At 41.4% G+C, this 25,939-nt stretch overlaps 1 protein-coding gene across 1 annotated transcript in view; it reads right to left on the bottom strand.

Moving 5' to 3' along the window:
- akap13 (A-kinase anchoring protein 13) overlaps positions 1-25,939 on the bottom strand; it is a 150,219-nt gene that overhangs the window by 14,377 nt on the left and 109,903 nt on the right. Inside the window, exons 20-30 of the mRNA XM_016670010.1 lie at positions 24,861-24,928; positions 24,651-24,726; positions 6,682-6,832; positions 6,463-6,572; positions 5,492-5,638; positions 4,992-5,248; positions 4,718-4,843; positions 4,399-4,516; positions 2,223-2,471; positions 2,054-2,130; positions 380-561 (exon numbers count right to left, since the gene is read on the bottom strand). Of these exons, the coding sequence (XP_016525496.1) occupies positions 380-561; positions 2,054-2,130; positions 2,223-2,471; positions 4,399-4,516; positions 4,718-4,843; positions 4,992-5,248; positions 5,492-5,638; positions 6,463-6,572; positions 6,682-6,832; positions 24,651-24,726; positions 24,861-24,928 (1,561 nt within the window). The remainder of the gene's footprint in view (positions 1-379; positions 562-2,053; positions 2,131-2,222; positions 2,472-4,398; positions 4,517-4,717; positions 4,844-4,991; positions 5,249-5,491; positions 5,639-6,462; positions 6,573-6,681; positions 6,833-24,650; positions 24,727-24,860; positions 24,929-25,939) is intronic.

Genomic DNA, 25,939 nt, shown 5'->3' on the forward strand with positions numbered 1-25,939 from the left:
GAGAGCTTGCCCTCGCAGCCAATCCAGCATTAGATGGACCCGGAGTACATCCCATCCCCAGGTAGAGAGCAGCTAATCCTCCTGGCAGCACAGTGCTTTGTCCCAACTTTGCGTGCATTATCATGAAAAAAAGCACAAAAAAAAAATAAAATAAACTGGAAAAAAGTCTCACCCTGGCTTTATACCACAGAGCAGAGGGCAAACCTGAGCTTGTTCACAGCAGAGTTACAAGTAGAAGTATAAAGAGAAGATTAAGATATGCTTTGAGAAGAGAAAAATAAGCTTTAAATAGAAGTTGGATGGTGGGATACAATAAATAAATAAATAAATAAATAAATAAAAACAAGCCACAGCAGAAATCTAAATGAATCCCACTCACATGGACTGCATGGCGGTCTGGATGAGCTGCATCCAGGTGTTGCGCTCCTCCTTGGAGCTGGCCAGCACCTCCATCATCTCCGGCTTCTCGGTGCCCGCCGTGATGAGGAAGAGGCCGCGCTCCTTGTTGGCGACTTCCCGGACGATCAGCTTCTGGAGGGAGATGACCGTGGAGCGCTGGTCCTTTAGGGAGACAAGGGGGATGAGAAAAAGAGAAAAGGAAAAAAAAACAAACAAAAAAAAACAGGGAGGGTTTGATGAAGCCAGCGTGGGAGGAGAGTGGGGAAAAAAAAGGAAAGAAAGAAAGGAGGGAGTGGGAGGGTCAAGGGAGAGAGGATGGGAAAAACACCAAGGAAAGACAATAGGGGAGGGGGTTAATTATTTGTAAAGGAAAAACAAGTGAAGCAAAGAGGAAGGACAAAGGTCAAGAGTGTGTGTGTGTGTATATATATATATATATATATATATATATATATATATATATAGACACGTATATATAAATGATCAGTTCTTGTTTGAGGAAAATGAACATTGTTCTTTTTATTCTAAGAACTACTGACAACATGTCTCCAAAATTCCAAGCGAAAATTCTGTATTTATTTGCAGAAAATGAGAAATGGTCAAAATAGCGAAAAAGATGCAGCGCTTTCAGACCTCAAGTAATGCAAAGAAAAAGTTAGAAATAACAATACTAATGTTTTAACTCAGAAATCAATATTTGGTGGAATAACGAGGTTTTCAGTGGGTTCAGTGCAGTGGGCTCTTCATTGTTTCCAGAGCTGTCCGTAGATATATACATAGATAGATTAGATAGACACATAGAGTTAATGATGTTGAGTGTTCATTCTAATGCTTAATTGATTACTAAATTAGTTGACGATTATTTGAGTAATTGATTCATCACAATTAATCTGATTCATTGTTTAAGCTCTAGTGCATTGTAAAAAAATCTAAAAGCTGCGATTTACCACTGCTAACTTTACAAGTTGGTTGTTTAGTAGACAAAAAAAAGGGGCTGTTCAAACACAGATGATCAAGTTAATACTTGATGCTTTGAAGTCTAAAACCTCAGAGAATCTTCCTCTGTTTGCAGAATCAAGTAAAACCTTTTGGTTGCTTAAGTGTGGGAAGACCTCCAGGATTCATTACCTTCACTCTTTGATTCTTATCAACTTTTTAAAACAGCTCGTAATTCTTCAGTCTGTACCTGAAACCCTGCTCTACTACCTGCTACTCATTCAGGATGTTTTCCTCTCAGCGCCATCATCACCCCCCCAACCCGACCCCAGCTCTCTCTAGCTTTACTGATGGATGCGATTATCCAGCTGCAGGCTCCGTCTCTGTTTTCATCCCTCTAATGTGCGACAGAAAAGCATGTGCCACGGCACGAAGCTGGGAGTCCTGTAAACACGGGACGAGCCCCAGCTGAAAACCCCGGATGATTTATCACAGCTGGGTCAGGAGCCCGGAGCCACATCGGCTTTATGAGGTTCAAGCGAGCGTGCGAGTGGGAGGCGGACACTCCTCTACTCGCAAAAACAGGGGCAGCTACTGATAACAGCAAGAACACGGCGTCGAGAAACAATGACAGGATCTGATGTTTATTACTGGAGGGAGAGCGGGGAGCGGACGGGAGAGAGAGAAGAAGAAAAAAAAGATGCAAGTAAGAACCTACCATCATGGCAAAGACGTATTTCTGGTCCTTCTCTTGAAGGAAGACCAAAACGTCCGATAGCAGGAGAGCTTGAACGTCTGGAAGACCAACAGGACATAAACCAATCACGTCTTGTTGGTGATGACAAAAAAAAAAGAAAGAAAAAGTACATGACTGTCTGAATGCTCACCTTTTAGTCTTCCCTGTGTGTTCTTCAGCTGCAGCGCTCCGTCGTGGATCAGCTTCCGCCTCAGCAGATCCTCCCTGGCGAAGAACTGGCCGCTTTTCAGAAACATCATGGACTTGCTGTCCATGCGGCTGTGGAACTCCTTCAGGCGCCGCTTCTTTTCGTGCTCGTTCACTTTGCTGTCCACGGCGGCGATCACCTCCTTCACCAACCGGATGGCCTCGCTCAGGTCGACGTAGTCCTCGTCCATGTCTGCGGAGGGGAGGCGGCCAACGTGTTCAGACCTCACTTCAGCTTTTAGTGGAATTTACAGTGATGCATCTTTGATGACTAAAAGTGTCATTATTTACGGATTAATGCAAAGTTGCATTAAAAGTCCATTCAATTTAGCACATTATTCTGTAATAATGACACTTTGATGCATCTTTGCATTCATTAAAAGTGTCATTTATTGACCGAATGTCACTTCATGAAAGCAGTCATAAACATTAAAGAAGACTGATTCATGTTTATAACAGTGTTGTGTTTACGACAGCGTCATGTCAGTCTTTTGCTCATCCCTTCATATTAAGTGCTACTGAAAATCCCAACATAATTCGTTTCAATTTGAAAACAATATAAACACGTTAAACTGGTATAAATACTTTTGAAAGTGCCTGGTGTTATCTGCACTTTCACCTTACAGTTTGTGAAGTCGTTATATTTCTGCATAATGAGAAGTCAAAATAAATAAATAAATAAAAATAAAAATCCAAAGTCGATATTTGCAACATCACGCGCCCTCCTTTGAGCTCATAGCTTTGGACACATTAAGTAACAACTTGACCTATATTTAGCAGATTTTTTTTTTGCGTACTTGTAGAGGGAAGCAAAGGGAAAAGAAAAATAATCTTTGAAGATACTCTGCTGCTTCTTTTCAATATATACAAGAGTTGTCAAAAAAAAAAAAAAAAAAAAAACGGAGTCTGCTTAAATCACCTTGGGGATTAAGTCGGAGCTCCACCATCCCACATGGAAGCGTAAAGAGGCTCCAGGGAAGGATTAGAGGGAATGTACACAGTAGGAGGCCGGCCGACGAGAACTCGTTTAAATCAGATAGAAATACGGTGTGAAATGTTTCGGCTCTTCAGAGTTCTGCTTGATCCACCACTCGAAAAAAGGCGAACAAACAACTACTGCCTTTTTCCCCCCTTGCAGAATAAATGGGCTCACATAAATCATATTTACAAAATAAAAAAAAATAAAAAAGCACCTTTCTGTTCGTTCCCTAAACCAGGTGACATACTGGTGTACAGTAAAAATACAGGAATGGTACAAAGTTTCTAACAATAACATTTATGACAATTCAGGCGAAGCTTGTGTGGGGATTAAATATCTATATTAATGTGCCTAAAAGAAACTTCATCACAAATATTTAGCATACCTGCTTTGACACGTCGTATCGACCTATTATTCAACCTTCCTGTAACCAGCATCGTTTCTCAGCCATCATATCAAAATGAGTTGCTCATTTTGTTATGAGCAATTCACTTGCTCATAACAAAATGCATGATGGAAAGAGTGATGGCAGCACCATTGATCATGATCACAACTTAAAAAAAACATAATTAAAGAAAAATCCACGTCATGACAAAAGCAAAACATATGCGAGATCCATCGATCAATTAATCAATTAAATGTGAAAATATGTATCTATTTGGATGAGGCTATTTAGTAAGCTTTGTCTTCCTACTCATTTTTAAAACTGGAGATAAAAGTTTTGGTTTTATTTTTGTCATTTTCTTCTTAATTTATTTTTTTTTCTTTGACATTTTACTTGTTTCACATTTCAATTTTTCAGTTCTGATCAGTGGTTGGCAAATTAAATACTGAAAGTGTTGACATCCGTTTCATTACATGGATTAAAACTGTAGCCATCTTTGTGCCGTCAACCAACAGCGTCTATGCTAACGCATAAAAAATTGACGAAAATTAGCAATGCTTACGCTTTGACAAATTAAACATTTTCTCTTTTGAATCTGTTTTAAAATCCTTTAAGTGTTTTGATCTGAATCTCTCAGGAGGATTGTTGATCAGTGCATCTCTATATTTAAATCAGTGACTTTAGATCCTCCTCCTGTTTCACACACCAGTAAGAAATAACGTAACCAAGGTTAAACGAGGCTGACATGTGACCCACCTTTAGTGTGTGACAGCATTCTCTGGATCAGCACAGGGTACTTTGTGATCCGCTGGGTCACCAGCAGGATGCATTCTGGGATATCAAGCCTCCGCACAGTGTTGCTACTTCTCTTTTTCTGGGAGAAAACAAAGAACAAGAGGTGCTTTTAGAGAAGCGTGCCCACACAACTAGTGACGGGGCTTCACAAAAACAACAGAGATGGAGAGAGAGAGGCTGCAGATTAGCAGAGAGGTTCAAATGAAACGTATCGTCAGCCTGAAGACATGACGAGAAACAACTGCTGTGTAAAGCGTGTGAAGAAAACTCTCATTCTCACTTTGATGAAGGTTTTAAAGTTTTTGTTCTTGTTCATGAGGTCCTTGTAGACGTTGACGGCTTCGTTGTGGCGGCTGCAGAATTTCCCGTAAACCCTCTTCATACTTTCGCCGTTGGATTCCGAGAACTAAGAGCAGAGAGGGGATGAAAAATTGAATATGCAAAACTCACAGTGACATGGAAAAATAATAATGAAAAAAAAAAAAAAGGAATTGAAGCTTTAAACTTTCATTCAAGTCAGAGCAAAATGAGGTGTAAACCGTGGCTGCTCTGACCTGGCTGACCAGAATGTCTCCTATCCTGCTGATGACGAAGCCGCCCTCCGAGCCTCCCCCCTCCAGCTGGCTCTCCCTCTTTCGGTCCAGGAGGCGCTGGAGGAGCTGCGAGTGGAGGTCCAGGAGGTCGTCCAGTGCCGGAAACATCTTCTCCACAGTGTGCTGGTCCAGCGGCACCTCCTTCTGCAGGCCTTTGCTGTACACCTCTGACATGATGCGCAATGTCCGGATGTGATGCATCTCGGTCTGCATCAGCTCTGTGCAAAGTAAAATGAGACATTCTTAATGAAGGAGCCTCCGCAGACCTACAGGCGTATGCAAACTGCAAACTGTACCGCTAGATTACTACAACAGAGTTGTAATTTCAATTGTACAGCGTGAATATGGTGAATAAAATGCTTTTCAAAAAACATTCAGTTTGGAATGACAGTCATGTCACGGACAGTCCAACAGCACCGTTTAAAAAATCCCAGAGGAACCCCTAATGTGTTTAGTCGTACCGTAGATGACGTCTTGTCTCTTGACCAGCTCTTTGTTCTGCTGCTGCAGGTACTGCTGCTCCACGCACAGACTCCATGAGTCTGCTTCAAACTCTTTGGCGTTCGCCTCAAACTCCCCCAGGAGCTGCGCGTCCATCATCTCTGTCCCTGAACGAGGAGCACAGCTTCCATTCACAACATTCCCCCTTCACTTCTTCTACTGATCGCGAACAAGACTAAAGTTTAAGTTATTCACACGTAATAATGAGGATTTTCCTTCCATTTAAGTCAATGTAAAACAAAAACAAAAAGAAAAAACATTAACATTACTGTATTTTATGTGACAAATTCTAACACTGCCTCCTGATAAAATGCCAATATACTAGAAGTATGTTATAAAAAACACAGTGATGGTCTCAATTCTTCAGATATTATCCAAACTAAAGAGCTTCAGGACGTTCAGAGCAAAGAAAAGGGGAACCCCTAGTCTTACCCCCACCCTGAACCTTGGTACTTAATTCAGGTGGTGGTTAACGTGTGCCAAAGATAAATGGGAAAAAGTTAGGGTAAGAACCCTAAGAAAAAGTTCCTGCTGATCTCTACAACGTAAATAAATGTGACATGTTGTCTCGTTAACAGTTAACTGTGTTGTTTTAAGCCTGATTAAGTGGGACAAAATACAGTCCACATATCTGCTTTTTTTCACTAAAGCAGATAAATTGCTTTAGTGAAAAAAAGTGACAAAGACAAAAAAAAAAAAAAAGTATGTAAGTCGCTTCTGACTACGAGATGCAAGACTAGACAAACTATGAAAAAAAGTGTGACTTCATAGTCCGGAAAATACGGTAATTTGAAGTACAGTTCAAACATTCAGCACCCCTCGCCTGAATCTGGTTTATGTCAAAATTTTGGGCTTAATTGTGCTTGTTTATTTCGGAAAGACTGGAAAGGGAGAAAAAAGGGTGTGTGTGTGTGCATGTGTGTGTGTTGACCTTCATCAGTGAGCGACTCCATGGATTCTGTGACCTGGTTGGTTCTGTTGAGTGAGTCTGTGGACTGAGAAAGGTAGCGCAGGCCTTTGATGGGCATGTCATCAAATGGGCTGAAAGGGGAAATGATCAAAGGTTAGAAAAAACAAAACAAAAAGTAGATCTGCGTCATCATTCTGCCTAAATGTGAACATTTCCTTCAGACGACGGACAGCGGCTCACCCTGCGATGTTGCTAATCGAGAGGCTCTTTGACAGATTGTTTCCAGGGAACGTCATGATGCTGGTGTGTCTCCGTGATCCTGGTATCATCAGGGGAAGATTGTCTTCGGGGCTCAAGATGGCTGACCTGGGACGGTCCCTCGTCCCACCAGCTGGAGGACAAACCGTCACAATCACAGTCAGACTCCGAAAAAACTGAAACAGAGTCTAACACGTCTAAATCCTTTACCTGAAGCGGTTTTATAAAATCGGGCTAAAACTCATCGTTCACATCTTACTGCATCTTTGATCAGCGACGCTTTGTTTTTATAGCGCGCATGCAGAAAGCACACTTCCTACTGCTGCAACGTTGCAGCTCACAGCTGTTAGAAAAAGAGGCAACCAACACACACACACACACAAATCTCAACATTCTCGGTTAAGGGGTTCAAGAAGCGTGGGCGGTGACTCAGCCAATGCTGTTTACAAAGGAAGTAAACACACTCCTGTAAAATATCACTTTGCCGTCTAATGAGTCAACATAGTCCATCTTTAAACAAACTGCCTTGTTTAAAAGCTGACAGGTCAAGCATGTTCTTATTCTTAAGCAGCAATTCAGCACAAAAAATATTCAGTCGTAACAAATTAATTAGAATACTCGTGAAACGTCCATTTATTTCAGTAATTTTGTGCCTAAGTGAAACACTTGATATTCAATTTGTCTGATTTTAAAACATCCCAAAGGGAAATTAAACGTCGTCGTAACTCGTATCATCCGAGAATCTACAGAGAGTCGCTGTGGATGGTGATGCTGCGGGCAGGAAGGATCTCTGGTAGCGGTCAGTCTTGCAGCGATTCTGAGGAAGCCTCTGACTAAAGACTTTTATTTGCGGTGTGGGACAGAGATGGTTTGAACTCCCTTCTCTCTCTGCATCCATGAAGCCTCCCTTTTCAACTGCTCAGAGATTTAGGGTCAAAGTTCAGGTATTATGTGAGCTTCTTAGATGCTAATCAGCTGATCCCAGTTGGGAAAACAATACTTGGCTGCCATGGTTACGCATCATAATTGTCTGAAAGTTAAATCAGACCAACAAAAATAAATCCATTTCCATACAGAAATGTAGACCTAATGAAGAATGTGTTTACCATCTCTCTAAATGTTATTTTCAAAAGGTACTTTCAATCTGTTGAATGAGCCTCTTTTGAAGTTTATTCTAATATATTGCGTAAAACTGTATATCATCAAGTTTGTCTCAGATTTAGCAATTTTGCAAAGAACTGACACAAATTTCAGCCAAGATGAGCAAAGGAGACATAAACATGTCTGAAAAGACATCAGGTGGTGGTCCTACTGGTATTGACTTGTTGTATCAGAACAAACACACAATAAACTTTTCTGACTTTCTTTTTCTACACGAAAATATTTTAAAAGCAATTATTTTCCTTCTACTTCACGAATCTGCACTACTTTGTACTGACAGAAACCCCCCACACCCAAAAAAAAAAACAGAGAAGTTTTAGGTTGTAATGTGACAAAATGTTGACGACTAATTCAGACTTTTGATGCCATAAAATATGGACAGAATATTATGAGCCTCATAATGAGCCTCAGCTGATCTGCAGGTCACCGTGGCTCATCTCTGCGTTTTCAACCTCAATGCAACACAACAAAGTCCAACAGCAAACCTTTGTCTCACTTAAAAGAAAGCCAAATTCACCTATTTGGAAATATTTCAAGTCATAAAAAGACATGATAATAATAATCAATAAAAACAAAACAAAAAAACATTAAATTATAACATGGTTGTTTTCTAACAGTGGGTGCATAATTGTTGAATTAATAATGCACAGAAGAAATATCGGATTAGATTTTGTTTTACATTTTTGCACAAATACTTTGATATTTACTATTATTTACCAGGTGGAAGTTTTATATCCATGGTGCCCATTCATAATGCTGATGCATAAGAAAACATACATTCAATATAGCAAAAATGAATGTGAAAGAAAAATCTGAAGAAAAAATTTCCCAGAAATGTGTGCAAAGCTCATATCCTGCTTTTGTGGAAGTCTATCAGAAGCATCCGAAGCGCAGTGCAGACAAAACAGCTAAACGAAAGTGCTAAAGCTCACTTCTGCTATTACGTTATTTCCCTTTATTGGAAACGTATAGGATTCTCCGCCAACTTTGCACTGTGCAAAAAAAAAAAAAAAAAAAAAAAAAAAAAAAAAACAACCCATAACTGACGGCGATGATTATTCATTCAAGTCCAGTTTAGTTTGACACTCACCTTTGTTCCTCATTGTGACGCCAGGAACAGAGCACGGTGCGCTGGAATCTGGCACCGTAAACTGCTGTTTGGGCAACTAAACAGAGAAACGGGGGATAAAAGCATGGAAACGAAAAGGAAAAAGAAGAAAAAAAATCGATTTTGGCTGCAGGACAACACAATGCTACAGGGTCAGTGGAGGAGAACCGGCAGGGGAAAAAAAAGTTTTACCTTCATCTTCACGTTGGCACAAACAGGCATGCTGTCCCTGCAGCCCTTGTGGACGGATGCATTACAGTCTGGAAAGAAAAGCAACATAGTGAGCTTGGTGATTGTGTGTGTGTGTGCGTGTGTGTGTGTGTGTAGGGAGGAGGGGGCGGGGGGGAAATGGGAGCAAGAAATTCTGACTGGTTTTCACAGTCAGCCAGGAAACTCCACCAGCCCGCTAATGAAAGCCAGACTGGAGCGGTGTGTGTGATGCAACTGAGGGGCAATACTGCTCTTGGAAAAAGAAAGAAAAAAAAAAGGATAGGCTTTGACGCACACACATGTATACTGCACTGCATGGGAAAATCTCAATTATGTAAACATTCCCATATCCATCATTTAGTCACAAAAGTCATAATTCATGGCTGCTAAAATAAGCCCTGCCAGCGTAACCTGAACCAGTTCAGTCACTTTTGCCTGTGTTCTTTGGGGAACTCGTGCGAGGTTTTGATTGGTTCGCCAGTCCTGCTAATTTTCACACCGAAGCATTTCCACTGAAGACTTCATCAGAGGTGTTGCGCAACTTAAACCCACACCCCCGCCGGAGCGTCGTCATCCTCGCGGGGCGCATGCAACGTTTCCGCTCTGAGGATTACATCAGTAAACAAATGCTCTCACTGAGGGTGAGAAGATAATAAAGACGTGAATGTAAAAGAAAGGCAACGACGCCATCAGTGGCTGGTTCCGATTGTTCCTTTTCTAACTTACAACATTATTGGGTGTTTTTTTTGTTTTGTTTTGTTTTTTCATGTGGACGTCTAAGCAGATCCAGAAAACAGGAGACAAAGAAACACTGTATTTGTCTGCTGGATGGAAACCAGCCAGACATCTGCGAGTATAAACCTCCTGAAAAAAATCTGCCTCACAAGGCTCTGCAGCAGACTGCATGCAAAACAAAAAGGGCTGTTTCTTGTCAGCCGAGTATCTGAGGCAGAATGTGACCATTCACAAGATGGCTGTAATCCATCGCAGAGCTCGTTTCTCCTTTTGAGCTTTTTTGCTTTCCCTCCCCCCTCCCCTCTTGTGCAATAAGCTACATCCTCTTCTGGTTCTCCAGTGAAAAGCAAAATTAAAAATGGCTTTGTTTTCTGTGCCGACACCCTGATGGGGCCGATTCTGAAGTAGTCCTCCAGGAGACGAGTGTGCAGCTACAGCAGCGATTTGGCAAAGCACAACAATGAGATGCAAGAAGGATGCTAAGAATGGCCACCGCAAGACAAATGGAGCAACATGTTACTCACGCTGATAGCTTTGCCCAGTGATACAAACACAGATAGCAATAGCGTCGTTATATCAGTCGTTTGGCGTTGTGGGCAGGATTTAATGACGAGGACCGGGTCACTGTTCGGCTGGTTTTTTCTACTGCACATTTAATGATGGTACATTGCAGATAGCTAAGTAGGGGGCAACAGCAACTAACTATAGTTGCTGATTTCATTTAAAAAATCAGTTATGATAAACTGAGCTGCACTGATCATATGTTGCCATCAAGAGTTTGTGTATCTACAGTCAATGAACAAGGGAATTCTCACCCCTCTTTTCTGTCCACACCTGCTTTAAATCTGAAATATTTGAGCGTTTTCAGGCTTTGAATGCCTGAAAAAGTGTGACATCTTGATGCATGTGCATCAAGATGTCACTTACACTCAAGTTTGACTTTGACTAGACCACTCCAACTTTTTCCACTTTGAACTGAAGCACTATATGTCCATAACTTTTGTCTGATTTTTGAAACAAAATTCAGTTGCGGACTGGGAATAGTGGGACTTCTTAGTGTTGAAACTGTTAATTCAGAAAACAGAATCTGATTCCTGAATAGATCAAAGATTTCCAGCAATAAACAGCACAAGACTGACATCACAAAAAAAACAAAAAAAAAAAACAAAAAAACATCACGTCATTAAATCAGCAAAACAGACAGAAAAGGTACTTACATGTACAACAGAATGCCTCTTTGCCATTAAAAGCTTTATTGCACTGGGAGCACTGGAGGAACTGGTTTGAGCTGACAGGCGTGAAAATGTGTCCGTTCACAGCCTTCTTGTCCTTCTCCTTGCTTTCTTTGTCTTTGTCCCTTTTGTCTCTGTCTTTTTCCTGAGGGAGGAAAGTTGCTGGAGTTATTAACGTGACTCATCTCTGACTTTGCTTCCACAATTAACTGGGAACCGGCAAATTGGAAATTTGAGGGAAGAATGAGACTCCGAGTGAAGCCTGGGTTGCGCGCGGAGAGGACTCGCGCGCCAGACGCTGACAAAATGTTTCACTGGTTGGTCGGTGGCTTATGTTAAATTTCAATCTAAACCCCACGGAGCAACATGATTGCTCTGATGTGCTTCCCAGCAGGGGGGGAGGCAGGCAGAGGGAGGATGGATATTAAGTGATGCAATTTTTATGTAGTCAACAAAGTGTCTTATTAAAGAACTTTTAAAATAACTTTTTTTTGTAAATTGTTTCTATACATGTCAGTGTTTAATATCTAGGAAATGTAAATACACAACTATGACTATTGTTATAGACAATTTTTATTTTTTATTTTGGTCATCATTTAGGGTTAGATAAATAATAGAAAAGTCATATTTATATATCGTTGCAAAAGAGCTCGCACGTTTTCACCTTTTGTCATGGTATAACCACTAAAAGTGGCTAAAAATTTTAAAGAGGAAGGAAAATCAATTCCAATAAACATCTGTATAGTGCAGTGGTCCATTCAGAGCTGCAAGTCCAATGGGCTGTGTCGTCTGCAGTGGGTCTGTCGCAATAAGCAATAAATCAATTAATCGCATGACGAATTAAAATGAGCTCACTCATTTCCATTTGCGTGATTTATCGTTTTCATTTTTCTTCTCTTATCTCTTTCTACCAAAAACTGAATGAAAAACGTCTCGAGTCTGGTGACTTGATCTTAACGAGCTCTTATTTTGAAGGACAATTTTATCTGCATGTGTCGTTTCTGTTGTTTTGCTTATTTATTTGGAATATTTAAAATTTCTTCTTATATGCCAATTAGAAATGAAAGTGTATTGATCATTGAGAAAGCCATCACCATCATTTTACTTGAAAATGGTCTCAAAAACAACGATATCATGGTTTATCGCAATAACTTCTGGGACAATTCATCGTCCAGCAAAAGTTTGTTATGGTGGCAGGCCGAGAGATGATCACAAAATGGTACCAAAACAAAACAAAACAAAAAAAATAACAAAAAGTGAAAGAGTGAACAAGGAGGAGACGGATCCATTGGATTTGAGGAGCTTTGATGTAGCCTCCCAGACATCTCTGACCTTCTCCACAACAGGGTTGCCTCTTTCTGCTGCTCCCCTCCGCTAATGGACAAGCTCATCCTCAAGCAGCCCCATTCACACACACACACACACACACACATGCACACACACACACACACGCACACACACGCACACACACACACGCACACACACACCAAAACTGAATCACAATCCCATAAAGTGATGCAGAAAAGAACAGAGCCTTCATTCTTTTGGATTTGCATCACAGAGCCTCCACCCAAACCCAGAGGAAATGGGGAAAATGGAGTTTTCCAGCTCGTTTTTAATGGGCCAGCCCTGAGGCCTCTTTCTCGGTTTGCGAGGACCACGGAGCTCCGACGTAGCTGGGCTCATTTTCGCTTGGTTTTTAAAGAAGCCAGAGAGGCTAAATGGGCCACGGCGTGTTTCGGAGCTGTTGCAACACAACTGTCTTCAAGTCTCACTTTCTGCAACAACAACTGTCAGATCGGAACTAAAACGCTCTCTCAGATTTCCATGACTTCCAAAAACGGTAGCTTTCAAGCATTTGGAAACCCCTTTTTGATGAGAAAATTCACACAAAAAAATCTATTTGCTGAAGCAGAGAAATCTAATAAAAAAAGAGAGGGAATGCGAGAAGTTTTTTGGCTACAAGAAACCTCCTCAGGATGCATAACAGCCTGTGACGTCTACAGCACAGATTGAAAACAAAGAGACATTCTAGTGTAAGAAAGTCTAACAGACTATGACTTCACTGGAAAATAAAGACGAAAAGACAAGCCGCCACAGAACAGAACTCTTTAAACATGATCTTCTGACAACCACTAAGCTTTCTCTCTCTCTCTTTTTTTTTCTTTTACTGCGATGTGACTGGAAAAGCAGAGCAGTCCTCTCAGCCTACCTCCAGGCAACCTTTCCTTCTCAGCGAGAAGCCGCGGCTCCCCGAGAACCTCCCGTACAACATCCCTGGTCTGCGGCCCGAGGGGCACAGTCTACAGCCGGCAGAGCCGAGGCTCCATCAGGAACTTGGGCAAAGAGGAAGTGACTGCCGCGCAGCAGGAGGTGCTATTTCTGCAAAACGAGCCGTCAGTGCGGAGCGGACGCTGTTGCAGACTGCAGCGACTACATCCTCTTCCACCGACGTTCTCACTTTCGGTGTTCGTGCAGAAGAGCAGAGCCGAGAGAGACTCTAAGGGTTTCAAACCTGGTAAAGACTGACCGCAACTCAACGGGGTTTGGCAGAATCGCCACAATAATCGTCACAACAGCACCGAGTTGAAACGGAATTAAAGTACAATTTTGGTTTGTGGATGATTTGTTTTCATCCCAACCACAGGCTGAGGCGGCACCTTTTGGGGTCCTGTCACTTTAACAGCAAAATGCATTTGAGAGGTTGGAAAACATTACAGCAAGTTTTTGTCTTCCTGTTTTACTTCCTGTTCACCCGTCAGCGTCTCGGTGCATGGGGGAGCGGGCGGCTTTACAGAAACACGGAGGCAGAGATTGCTAAAAACTGCCTGGTTTTATTTTTCTCACAACAGGAAAACCAATCTGATCGGAGTTCATCAGAACGCCACATCCGAACCCGCGGGTGACGTCAGCGCCGCCGAGATACGGGTAATAGGAATTGTGTGGGTTAGAATTATTTATAATTGAATCATTTTCAAATTTGTGCATTGTAAGAGGCAGGAAAGCCCACTTCCTGTTGAGGATATGAACGCTTTGCTGATAATTCTCATTCTGTGTAACAAGGACACACCATGAGGTCATCCATGGTTTGTCATCCCTCCTATGTGATTCAATGAGAGCCATGTGAGAAATGATGACAGAAGCAGGACAAATACATCAAAACATATTTGATCCCCCCTCCCCCCCAACAAAAAAAATAAGATTACTGATTAGAAAATATTAAAACGTGTCAATAAATATCATTTGATTTCCTCAAAAACATTCCACAGTTTGAGAAACATTCCCAAAATCTTAATTTTTTTTTCTGTGATGTTTACAGTTTCCAGATTTAATGAATTATTTTCTGTTTTCTATTAGACCAAAACAAAGTACTGCATATTTGTGAAGAGGAAGCGAATGGTTATCAACTTTGTTTTTTGTTATTTTGGTTTGTTACAAATAAAAAGTGTAATAAATAAAAAGAAAAGTGTGTCAAGAAAATGTATTCAATCCTCCGGGGTCAAAGAATTTTTATACATATTTTTTACATCTGTGGAGACAGAAGTTGACAAGTTGTGTCCTACTTTGTGTCTTTCCATCACATAAAATCCCAATAAAATACAGTTCAGTTTATGACTGTGGTGTGACTAAAATGCTACTCATCATGCCTTGGAAAGTTATTTCTCCCCAAGGCAAAAGAAAGGTAACCCAGAGCTCATCTCCATTCAGAGACTTGTATATTCGGGACCACAAAATGAATAGTGAACTCCAAAAGCAGCGCCTGCTGGGGAAGTGTGAACAGGAGGAAGTTACAAGCCCTGAAGCGCGACACGTAACCACCAGCTGTTCAGAAGAGGAAGCAGATCCCTGGGTGAATGTGGACGCACCACAGCGGAGCCTGAAAAGCAACCTGCTGCTCCCTCGCTCTCTGCTTAAAAGGGATGTTTATGTGAAGAGGTGGCTACGGTCTACCCAAACACACACACTAAAAATAGGTCATCCACACGCGGCGAGGCAGTCATTTCGCTTACCCGCGTCTTTTTGTACATCTTGTTCTTGAGGTAGCTGAAGGTCCGGCTGACTTTGGTCGTGTTCCTGCCCTCCATGTCGCTCCGCAAAGGCCCCGGCTCTTCCTCCGATATACTGAAATGCAGGCCAGCGTTACTTTGCAGCCTGCGCAACATGCCGGCTCACACATTCACTCAAGACGCGTCTTTACAACGCCATAAAGGTCCAGCCGGCCACTTCTCCTCGACTCCTCTTTACGGGAACCATAAAGGCCGTCGTGGGTGTAGACGAAAAATAAAAAAATAAAACCAAAAGAAGGATTTGTTCATGTGTGTGAACTGACCTGTAAGCTACCGACCCGGAGGGGTGGGAAAACAACCTCAAGCCTGGAAGGAGAAAAGGCAGCAAGTGAGGAGCAGAACTTTTTTATTCATTATTTGAAATTATTATATTTTTTTTGTCATGTCGGGTGGTAAAAAGGTGAGCAGGACAGAGCAGGATTGACCTTTTGTTGAGTATACTGGCTCACTAGTAAAACATTTTATATTCACTGGAGCTGAAGGTTGTCAGGTCAAGTCCTGGCTGCGAGGATTTGGCCGGGACACGGACCGAGCTACTTCTAATGCTTGAAAGTGAGCTGCTTAGCCCTGAGGAACCCCCTGCAGAGCGAGGGCAACGCGCTAATGGAGAGGCCGAGGCCGAGAGCTGCAGGCAGTCTGCCTTTCAGTTCAGCGACACTCGGTCCCAAAGGGCCGTCGGCTCCAAAAAGCCTCCGTCTGCTTGAGAGGAGCGGCTTCAAAAATGCATTTGAAACACTTTAAATATTGAAGATTCATTGTTGACGGTTCAGATCGTCACACAGGGTTCCAGCCGTCTGCAGTTTTACTAAATTTGTCGCCGCTGTTGAAAACTTGCAGTCTGGAAAAATGTCCACTTTTTATTGCAGTGGTGTAATTTCACAAACTTTTCATTTGACATTTATTCAATGTTGTAAAAAAAAAAACATGTTAAGAATTAACATCTGAAAAGCTGCTATTATTTTGCATTAACCAATTTTTGCTCCCGTCTTCTATTATGATATGTCAGCTCCTTAAGATTACACGATTTGACGTTTCAGAAAAATAAATCTGCTTAATAAAACAACGTATGTCATGTATGTCAATATATATATGTCTGTATATGAAGAAATCCATGCAATTGCAAACGGCTTTAAGTCAATTATTCCAGTCATTTTTAAATGAGGAACATTCAGCTTCTCTCAAAAATAAACATTCTTCTCAGTTTTGTGAAGTGCGTGAAAACCCACAAAGGACAATGTAAGCAAAATGAAACAGAAAACAGCAACAGAAAGAGAGTAGAGGAGAGAGGTGAAGGTTTGGTCTGAAGAAGACAGGCCCACATGTATCCTCAGATAACCTGCAGCACCTCTGACGGTGCTTTTCCTCTTCTATCTCGTGATATTGCTCCAGTTTCTTTTTTTTTTGTTTTTCTCAGAAAAAAGACGACACCAAAGGCCAATTCACGGAAAGGTCATGCTGCCACTGTCTGCATGTGACAGAAGCAGCCGAGGTCCAATTCAACACGGCCAAACAGAATTTATCAGCATAATGAATTCAGCACACAGTTCACAAAGGAGCAGGTTTGCTTTTCTTCCTCCTCCCATCGAGGATCGATCAGTAGATTTATACGAGTACTAATTAGTATTCTCCTTTTGACTGATGGTTGTTGCTGCGGCTCAATCAGCCGCCATGTTGCCTTCAGCATTGTTTTAGAGGAGCCAATCCTACACTGGACAGGAAAATGATGAAAACCCAGAGGACTGAACTCAGGTTTATATTAAAATTGTTTTTTTTTGTTTGTTTGTTTTTTTCAGCCTCTCTTAATGCCAGACAGTTTTATGACTCCTTTAGAAAGGAGAAGCCTCCCTCACCCCACACCTGCACAGGTGGGAACAGCAGTTTTAATCATGGTTCATTACACTCGGGTGTAGCCAGCGTTTGAACAGAGAGGAGGAGGCGGGTTTCTAGAGCTCTACTGGGAACCGCGACTGCTGTGGGTTTAAAAAAAATCTAGTTTCTACTACAGCCACCTTTGCCGACTGGTACTCACTCGAGTCATCCTCCTCCTCCTCCTCTTCATCGTCACTTGACGAAGAGTCCCCGTAAATGAACTGAGTCTTAGATTTGGTGAGGATAGGGGACAGGTTGAAAGAGAAGGAAATGCGCCTCTTGCGTCTCAGGCGTCCCACCGCTGGGAGGCGCAGGGGCGGCAGCAACGAGGGAGGAACCACAACAAGCACTCGTCATTTGCTCAAAGCGTGTAACTGTGGTACCGCTAATAAGTCGGTGTATTCTTGGTGGTTCTTATTTCAGGAATACACCCAAGTGTTGGTAAACTAGATATAAAGTCGATTTTGGTTCGTTTCTAAGTAAAGTGTCTCGTCTCCTGGGTTTTTCTCCTACGCTTTTTCACCTTACATCCACAAAATTTTATATATTTTTTGGGGGACTTGACAGCTGAAACTGAACCCTGACAACAAAATTTGGGTCATGCAGATATACCAAAACTATTTCTACTTGCTAAATGCCAGAAGCAAAATGTTTACACACATTCCCTCAGTATTTGGTAGCGTTGTCTTTGAACTGTATCTTTGCACTGGTTTGATGGCCACACCAAAACATTGACTTTGTTGTCTTTAAGCCACTTTGGCTTTACAGCTTAAGGTTGTTGTCCATTTGGAAGACCCATTTACGCCAAAGTTTTACTGCCTGGTTTACGTCTTTAGATGTTGCCACAGGAGTGCCTCTAATTAACGCAAATGTTAATTTGTTGGAATACGTTGGAAACATATCAGAAGTTTCCAACGTCAACACATCTTCTGGGCTTTCCCTCGTTGTTTCAGGGGATTTATTCTGAATGTAAACTTCTCATTTTGAAGACATTAATAAATACATCTGAGACATATTTTGCCCTTAATAGTGTGGCATTTAGCAAATGGAAATAATTTTGGTAAGTCTAAGTGACCTAAAACCAGAGACGTTTGGTCTGATTGAACTTTGTTCAGCTTGAAAAAAAATTGTATATCTGTATATGTAAATCCTGTGTTTCCACAGTATGCCAGTATTAAGTCAGCTTCACTCTAACATCTAAATAAAATGCAGGCCAACCAAACTGTGAAAAAAAGTCTGTCACATCCTAAATGCAACACAACATATCCACTGTGAAATATGGCAGCAGCAGCATGATGCTGAGGTTGAGACCTAAATTCAATTATAAATGCATGAAAGGACTTGAAATGTTCAGTTTATGGTCAATCTTCATCCACGATGGCTGAATTTAATATTAACTGGCAGAAATTCATGTCAGAGTTGATGAACACAAACAAATAGATACTTTTATTTGTAAAACATCTAAACTTGTATCATGTCTCCTGCCACTTCAGTTGTGTTCTACTTCGTGTTGATCTACTAAATAAAAGTTTGCAGTTTTAAACAGAGAAAATGTGGGCAAGTCTTAGGGTCCGTGATATAGGAAGTGATTTTCAAAACAAAATACTTAGTGATTTAAAGACACAGGGCGTCACACTGTCTTTAAATGATGAAAATACAAAGAAAAAAGAAATCAACCCATAGAAAGAAAAGAGGCTGAAAATTTAAAGAAAGGCCAAAGAAATCATAACTCAAGTGTGAACCCAACGTGAGGAGAAACACTCACCATCACTGTCTTTATGGCTGATGGTGACCATGGAAACAGACTTGGTGAGTGGAAGGGTCATGGAGGGACAGCTGTTCCTCAGCGGCCGATACCGCCGCAATTTCTGCGTCGTGAAATACAAAGTGTCCATCAGAACGGCGGCGCGACAATGTCAGAGAGGATGCAAACAGAGGCAGGTAAACTGGAAACAGGAACAATAAACTAAAAGGGGAAACTCGATGTTTGATTTGTGGTGGTTATGTTCATGATTTGCTTAAAAGTCACTAAGTGAGGAGGAATCAAACAACCAGAGGACAATGACGATGAGTAGTTCTCACTAATACCCAAAGTGACGTTTCCCCGCCTTGTTTAGAAAATCTTTATCTGTTCCGATGAATTTCATGAAGTTTGTATTACAAAAGTCTGAGTCAGGAGTGTCCAAACATTTTGTCGCATAAGTAAAAATCATCAGGTCAAAAGACAAAAGAAAAGGCTAAAAAGGAAGCAAAAAAAGTTACCTTTTCTAACCTACTCAATAATCAACTAAGTAGCAATAGTTTAAATGAGTAAAGTAGGATATAAATTAGTGTAGATCCAAAATGTCCACCAGCACAGCTCACTTAAACACACCGATAACTTCACAAGTTTGGTCACACATGTAAAAATAACACAATTAGGAGAAGAACACCCAATATAGAATAATTAATAAAGAAACTTAAATGGACTAAAAAAAATAAGTTAGTTTGGTGAAATAAATGAACTGCAACAAATCTTCTTTCAAATGGTTCAGAAAGTGTAATTAAAAATTCTAAATTTAATGTAAAATAAATAATAAAACGGCGTCACTCAGAGCACAGAGCATAGAATTAGGATGAATAGATCTCCCCCTAAGGGACATGTGTCATCAATACCCCATCTAGAATTGTTTTCAACATTGCGACTGATCCAGATATAAAGATCGGATCGCTGCATCTCTAGAACATAATGACGCATTTTGTTGTCAGTTTTGAGTAATAAAAAAAATCAGATTTAGGTCACTTTTATTGAGAAGTATGTAGCAGAGTTTGATAAATCCATTAAAAGCATCAAAGCCTGTTGGATAGATGTGCTTTGTGCAGTAGCCAAAACTTTGTATTAACACTTTCTTTCAATAAAAAGTTGAACTGGGAGTTGTGGGCCACACAGAATCAGTCCAGGTGCTGCAGTTTGGACACCGTTATGCAAGTCATGTGTGTATGCGTGTGTGTGTGTGTGTTTCTGCACCAACCTGTTCCTGCAGCCTGCTGTCCTCCTCCCGCTCCTCCTGCTCTTCCGTCAGAGACACCAGGGAGCCCCTGTCGTCGCTGTTGTGCCGGGGCATCCTGGAGCGCTCCAGGTCGCGGGGCTCCTGGATGGTGGAGCCCCTTAGCTCTTCCTGGATCCCACTGAGCCCTTCTAAGCTGTAGCTGCACAGAAACACACGAAACCCGACATGTAAACACACTCCTCCAGGTCTCACCGAACTATTCATCAGGTCTTTCTGGAGATGTACAATTCCTGCAGCACACTGAAATGAATGCATGCACCTGTTGTCTCACACACACACACACACACACACACACACACACACATATACACAAAGCTGGGTTCTGCACAGTGTTTAGTCAGCTGAGTTATCATCGGCCTCTGGGGCAGATTTACAGGCGAAGCAGCTGCAAATGACTTCCAACATTGGCATCGGCACGGAGGGCTCCGCAGCTGTGATTTACAACCCCAATTACATCGATCTATGACTGCGAATGAGAGGCCCTGAAAAAAAAATCCAATGCAATGATTATGGGGAGGAAAACTACAGCTACATTTCAGAATGAGCTATGCTAGCAAGCTGCGGCTCAGTCTGCTTCAGTAAATCTCTCTCTCTCTCCCCTTTTCCTCCAGCCTCTCTGGTGGCAGTGTGGGCTCCACGGTATCCAGCAAATCACCTGACCCGACACTTTCAAGCATCACTAACCGAGGGCTGGACTGAAAGAATCATCATCGGCAACCGGCCCCGGTAATCCTCGGGGTCAGGGAGGCGGACGGCTACATCTGTCACGTTAAAACCTCCGTCCTGACTCAGGATACTCACCCCTACAGACCCAGAAGTTCCTTCATCCTGAACAACACCTGCAGACTCTGCTGTGGCAGTAGGAACTGACAAAGCTGAAGTTGCACACAAAGGAAAACACGCCCATAACAACGGCTCATGCAAATCAAGTCGGTTGTAAAAGCGCATCATTTAAAAGCGGTCGTGTGTTCCGAGCCGACTCAGAGTAACGGATGAGATGTTAGAAGTTGTTTTTTTTTGGGTGTTGGAAGGTTGGAGGGGACAACGAGGAAGTGGGAAGTGGAAAAACAAAAACAATTTTAAAAATGGCACGTGGAGTTTACAGCATAATCAGACAAGAGGAAGACTATTTCTGATTGGCTGGACTGAATGTTAAAGTCGCATGTTGTAAGCACCGTCTTTGAGGAGGCATGCAAAAAGTCATATACACACACATTAAGGTTGAAACGATTAATCAGATTAATTGCGAATAACCGATTATTGAAATAATCGTCAACTAACTGAGTAATTGATTAGTGGTTATCTGGAGTGTTCAGACTTTAAAAAAAAAGCTAATTTGCTGAAAGATCACCACGCTCAAAGCAGTAAATAAGACAAATTTATATAAAAAATATATATATATTTATGCATTTGGAATTTAAGATTTAAAAAAACAGCCTTCATATTAAACATGTTCTACCCAGAACTCCTGAAGCAGGATAGTTTTAACTTCATCTGGCTAGAATTCTGTTAGAAAAACATCTATTAAGCACCTTTTATCCCCACTGTTAGGTCAAGCCGAACAGGCTGAACTTTTCACATGTTGATGTTAGAAGCATTATTTTTAGCTGCAGATGCTTCCTTTGCTACAAATGATCAAGCGTTCACTACCGGAATGCGATCTTATTGCATTTTGGGCAATAAAATGTTTATTTTCTTACTTTAAGAAGGAATTTCTATGTTTATTAGCATCATTTAATGTATTTCTAGTATTGTTTTAGTGGTTATATGAAAAATTAGCAAAATNTGACAAAGACAAAAAAAAAAAAAAAGTATGTAAGTCGCTTCTGACTACGAGATGCAAGACTAGACAAACTATGAAAAAAAGTGTGACTTCATAGTCCGGAAAATATGGTAATTTGAAGTACAGTTCAAACATTCAGCACCCCTCGCCTGAATCTGGTTTATGTCAAAATTTTGGGCTTAATTGTGCTTGTTTATTTCGGAAAGACTGGAAAGGGAGAAAAAAGGGTGTGTGTGTGTGCATGTGTGTGTGTTGACCTTCATCAGTGAGCGACTCCATGGATTCTGTGACCTGGTTGGTTCTGTTGAGTGAGTCTGTGGACTGAGAAAGGTAGCGCAGGCCTTTGATGGGCATGTCATCAAATGGGCTGAAAGGGGAAATGATCAAAGGTTAGAAAAAACAAAACAAAAAGTAGATCTGCGTCATCATTCTGCCTAAATGTGAACATTTCCTTCAGACGACGGACAGCGGCTCACCCTGCGATGTTGCTAATCGAGAGGCTCTTTGACAGATTGTTTCCAGGGAACGTCATGATGCTGGTGTGTCTCCGTGATCCTGGCATCATCAGGGGAAGATTGTCTTCGGGGCTCAAGATGGCTGACCTGGGACGGTCCCTCGTCCCACCAGCTGGAGGACAAACCGTCACAATCACAGTCAGACCCCGAAAAAACTGAAACAGAGTCTAACACGTCTAAATCCTTTACCTGAAGCGGTTTTATAAAATCGGGCTAAAACTCATCGTTCACATCTTACTGCATCTTTGATCAGCGACGCTTTGTTTTTATAGCGCGCATGCAGAAAGCACACTTCCTACTGCTGCAACGTTGCAGCGCACAGCTGTTAGAAAAAGAGGCAACCAACACACACACACACACAAATCTCAACATTCTCGGTTAAGGGGTTCAAGAAGCGTGGGCGGTGACTCAGCCAATGCTGTTTACAAAGGAAGTAAACACACTCCTGTAAAATATCACTTTGCCGTCTAATGAGTCAACATAGTCCATCTTTAAACAAACTGCCTTGTTTAAAAGCTGACAGGTCAAGCATGTTCTTATTCTTAAGCAGCAATTCAGCACAAAAAATATTCAGTCGTAACAAATTAATTAGAATACTCGTGAAACGTCCATTTATTTCAGTAATTTTGTGCCTAAGTGAAACACTTGATATTCAATTCGTCTGATTTTAAAACATCCCAAAGGGAAATTAAACGTTGTCGTAACTTGTGTCATCCGAGAATCTACAGAGAGTCGCTGTGGATGGTGATGCTGCGGGCAGGAAGGATCTCTGGTAGCGGTCAGTCTTGCAGCGATTCTGAGGAAGCCTCTGACTAAAGACTTTTATTTGCGGTGTGGGACAGAGATGGTTTGAACTCCCTTCTCTCTCTGCATCCATGAAGCCTCCCTTTTCAACTGCTCAGAGATTTAGGGTCAAAGTTCAGGTATTATGTGAGCTTCTTAGATGCTAATCAGCTGATCCCAGTTGGGAAAACAATACTTGGCTGCCATGGTTACGCATCATAATTGTCTGAAAGTTAAATCAGACCAACAAAAATAAATCCATTTCCATACAGAAATGTAGACCTAATGAAGAATGCGTTTGAAATGTTATTTTCAAAAGGTACTTTCAATCTGTTGAATGAGCCTCTTTTGAAGTTTATTCTAATATATTGCGTAAAACTGTATATCATCAAGTTTGTCTCAGATTTAGCAATTTTGCAAAGAACTGACACAAATTTCAGCCAAGATGAGCAAAGGAGACATAAACATGTCTGAAAAAGACATCAGGTGGTGGTCCTACTGGTATTGACTTGTTGTATCAGAACAAACACACAATAAACTTTTCTGACTTTCTTTTTCTACACGAAAATATTTTAAAAGCAATTATTTTCCTTCTACTTCACGAATCTGCACTACTTTGTACTGACAGAAACCCCCCACACCCAAAAAAAAAAACAGAGAAGTTTTAGGTTGTAATGTGACAAAATGTTGACGACTAATTCAGACTTTTGGTGTCATAAAATATGGACAGAATATTATGAGCCTCATAATGAGCCTCAGCTGATCTGCAGGTCACCGTGGCTCATCTCTGCGTTTTCAACCTCAATGCAACACAACAAAGTCCAACAGCAAACCTTTGTCTCACTTAAAAGAAAGCCAAATTCACCTATTTGGAAATATTTCAAGTCATAAAAAGACATGATAATAATAATCAATAAAAACAAAACAAAAAAACATTAAATTATAACATGGTTGTTTTCTAACAGTGGGTGCATAATTGTTGAATTAATAATGCACAGAAGAAATATCGGATTAGATTTTGTTTTACATTTTTGCACAAATACTTTGATATTTACTATTATTTACCAGGTGGAAGTTTTATATCCATGGTGCCCATTCATAATGCTGATGCATAAGAAAACATACATTCAATATAGCAAAAATGAATGTGAAAGAAAAATCTGAAGAAAAAATTTCCCAGAAATGTGTGCAAAGCTCATATCCTGCTTTTGTGGAAGTCTATCAGAAGCATCCGAAGCGCAGTGCAGACAAAACAGCTAAACGAAAGTGCTAAAGCTCACTTCTGCTATTACGTTATTTCCCTTTATTGGAAACGTATAGGATTCTCCGCCAACTTTGCACTGTGCAAAAAAAAAAAAAAAAAAAAAAAAAAAAAAAAAACAACCCATAACTGACGGCGATGATTATTCATTCAAGTCCAGTTTAGTTTGACACTCACCTTTGTTCCTCATTGTGACGCCAGGAACAGAGCACGGTGCGCTGGAATCTGGCACCGTAAACTGCTGTTTGGGCAACTAAACAGAGAAACGGGGGATAAAAGCATGGAAACGAAAAGGAAAAAGAAGAAAAAAAATCGATTTTGGCTGCAGGACAACACAATGCTACAGGGTCAGTGGAGGAGAACCGGCAGGGGAAAAAAAAGTTTTACCTTCATCTTCACGTTGGCACAAACAGGCATGCTGTCCCTGCAGCCCTTGTGGACGGATGCATTACAGTCTGGAAAGAAAAGCAACATAGTGAGCTTGGTGATTGTGTGTGTGTGTGCGTGTGTGTGTGTGTGTAGGGAGGAGGGGGCGGGGGGGAAATGGGAGCAAGAAATTCTGACTGGTTTTCACAGTCAGCCAGGAAACTCCACCAGCCCGCTAATGAAAGCCAGACTGGAGCGGTGTGTGTGATGCAACTGAGGGGCAATACTGCTCTTGGAAAAAGAAAGAAAAAAAAAAGGGTGGGCTTTGACGCACACACATGTATACTGCACTGCATGGGAAAATCTCAATTATGTAAACATTCCCATATCCATCATTTAGTCACAAAAGTCATAATTCATGGCTGCTAAAATAAGCCCTGCCAGCGTAACCTGAACCAGTTCAGTCACTTTTGCCTGTGTTCTTTGGGGAACTCGTGCGAGGTTTTGATTGGTTCGCCAGTCCTGCTAATTTTCACACCGAAGCATTTCCACTGAAGACTTCATCAGAGGTGTTGCGCAACTTAAACCCACACCCCCGCCGGAGCGTCGTCATCCTCGCGGGGCGCATGCAACGTTTCCGCTCTGAGGATTACATCAGTAAACAAATGCTCTCACTGAGGGTGAGAAGATAATAAAGACGTGAATGTAAAAGAAAGGCAACGACGCCATCAGTGGCTGGTTCCGATTGTTCCTTTTCTAACTTACAACATTATTGGGTGTTTTTTTTGTTTTGTTTTGTTTTTTCATGTGGACGTCTAAGCAGATCCAGAAAACAGGAGACAAAGAAACACTGTATTTGTCTGCTGGATGGAAACCAGCCAGACATCTGCGAGTATAAACCTCCTGAAAAAAATCTGCCTCACAAGGCTCTGCAGCAGACTGCATGCAAAACAAAAAGGGCTGTTTCTTGTCAGCCGAGTATCTGAGGCAGAATGTGACCATTCACAAGATGGCTGTAATCCATCGCAGAGCTCGTTTCTCCTTTTGAGCTTTTTTGCTTTCCCTCCCCCCTCCCCTCTTGTGCAATAAGCTACATCCTC

This window comes from Poecilia formosa, unplaced genomic scaffold (genome assembly GCF_000485575.1).
Source record: "Poecilia formosa unplaced genomic scaffold, Poecilia_formosa-5.1.2 Scaffold29, whole genome shotgun sequence".
NCBI lineage: Eukaryota > Metazoa > Chordata > Actinopteri > Cyprinodontiformes > Poeciliidae > Poecilia > Poecilia formosa.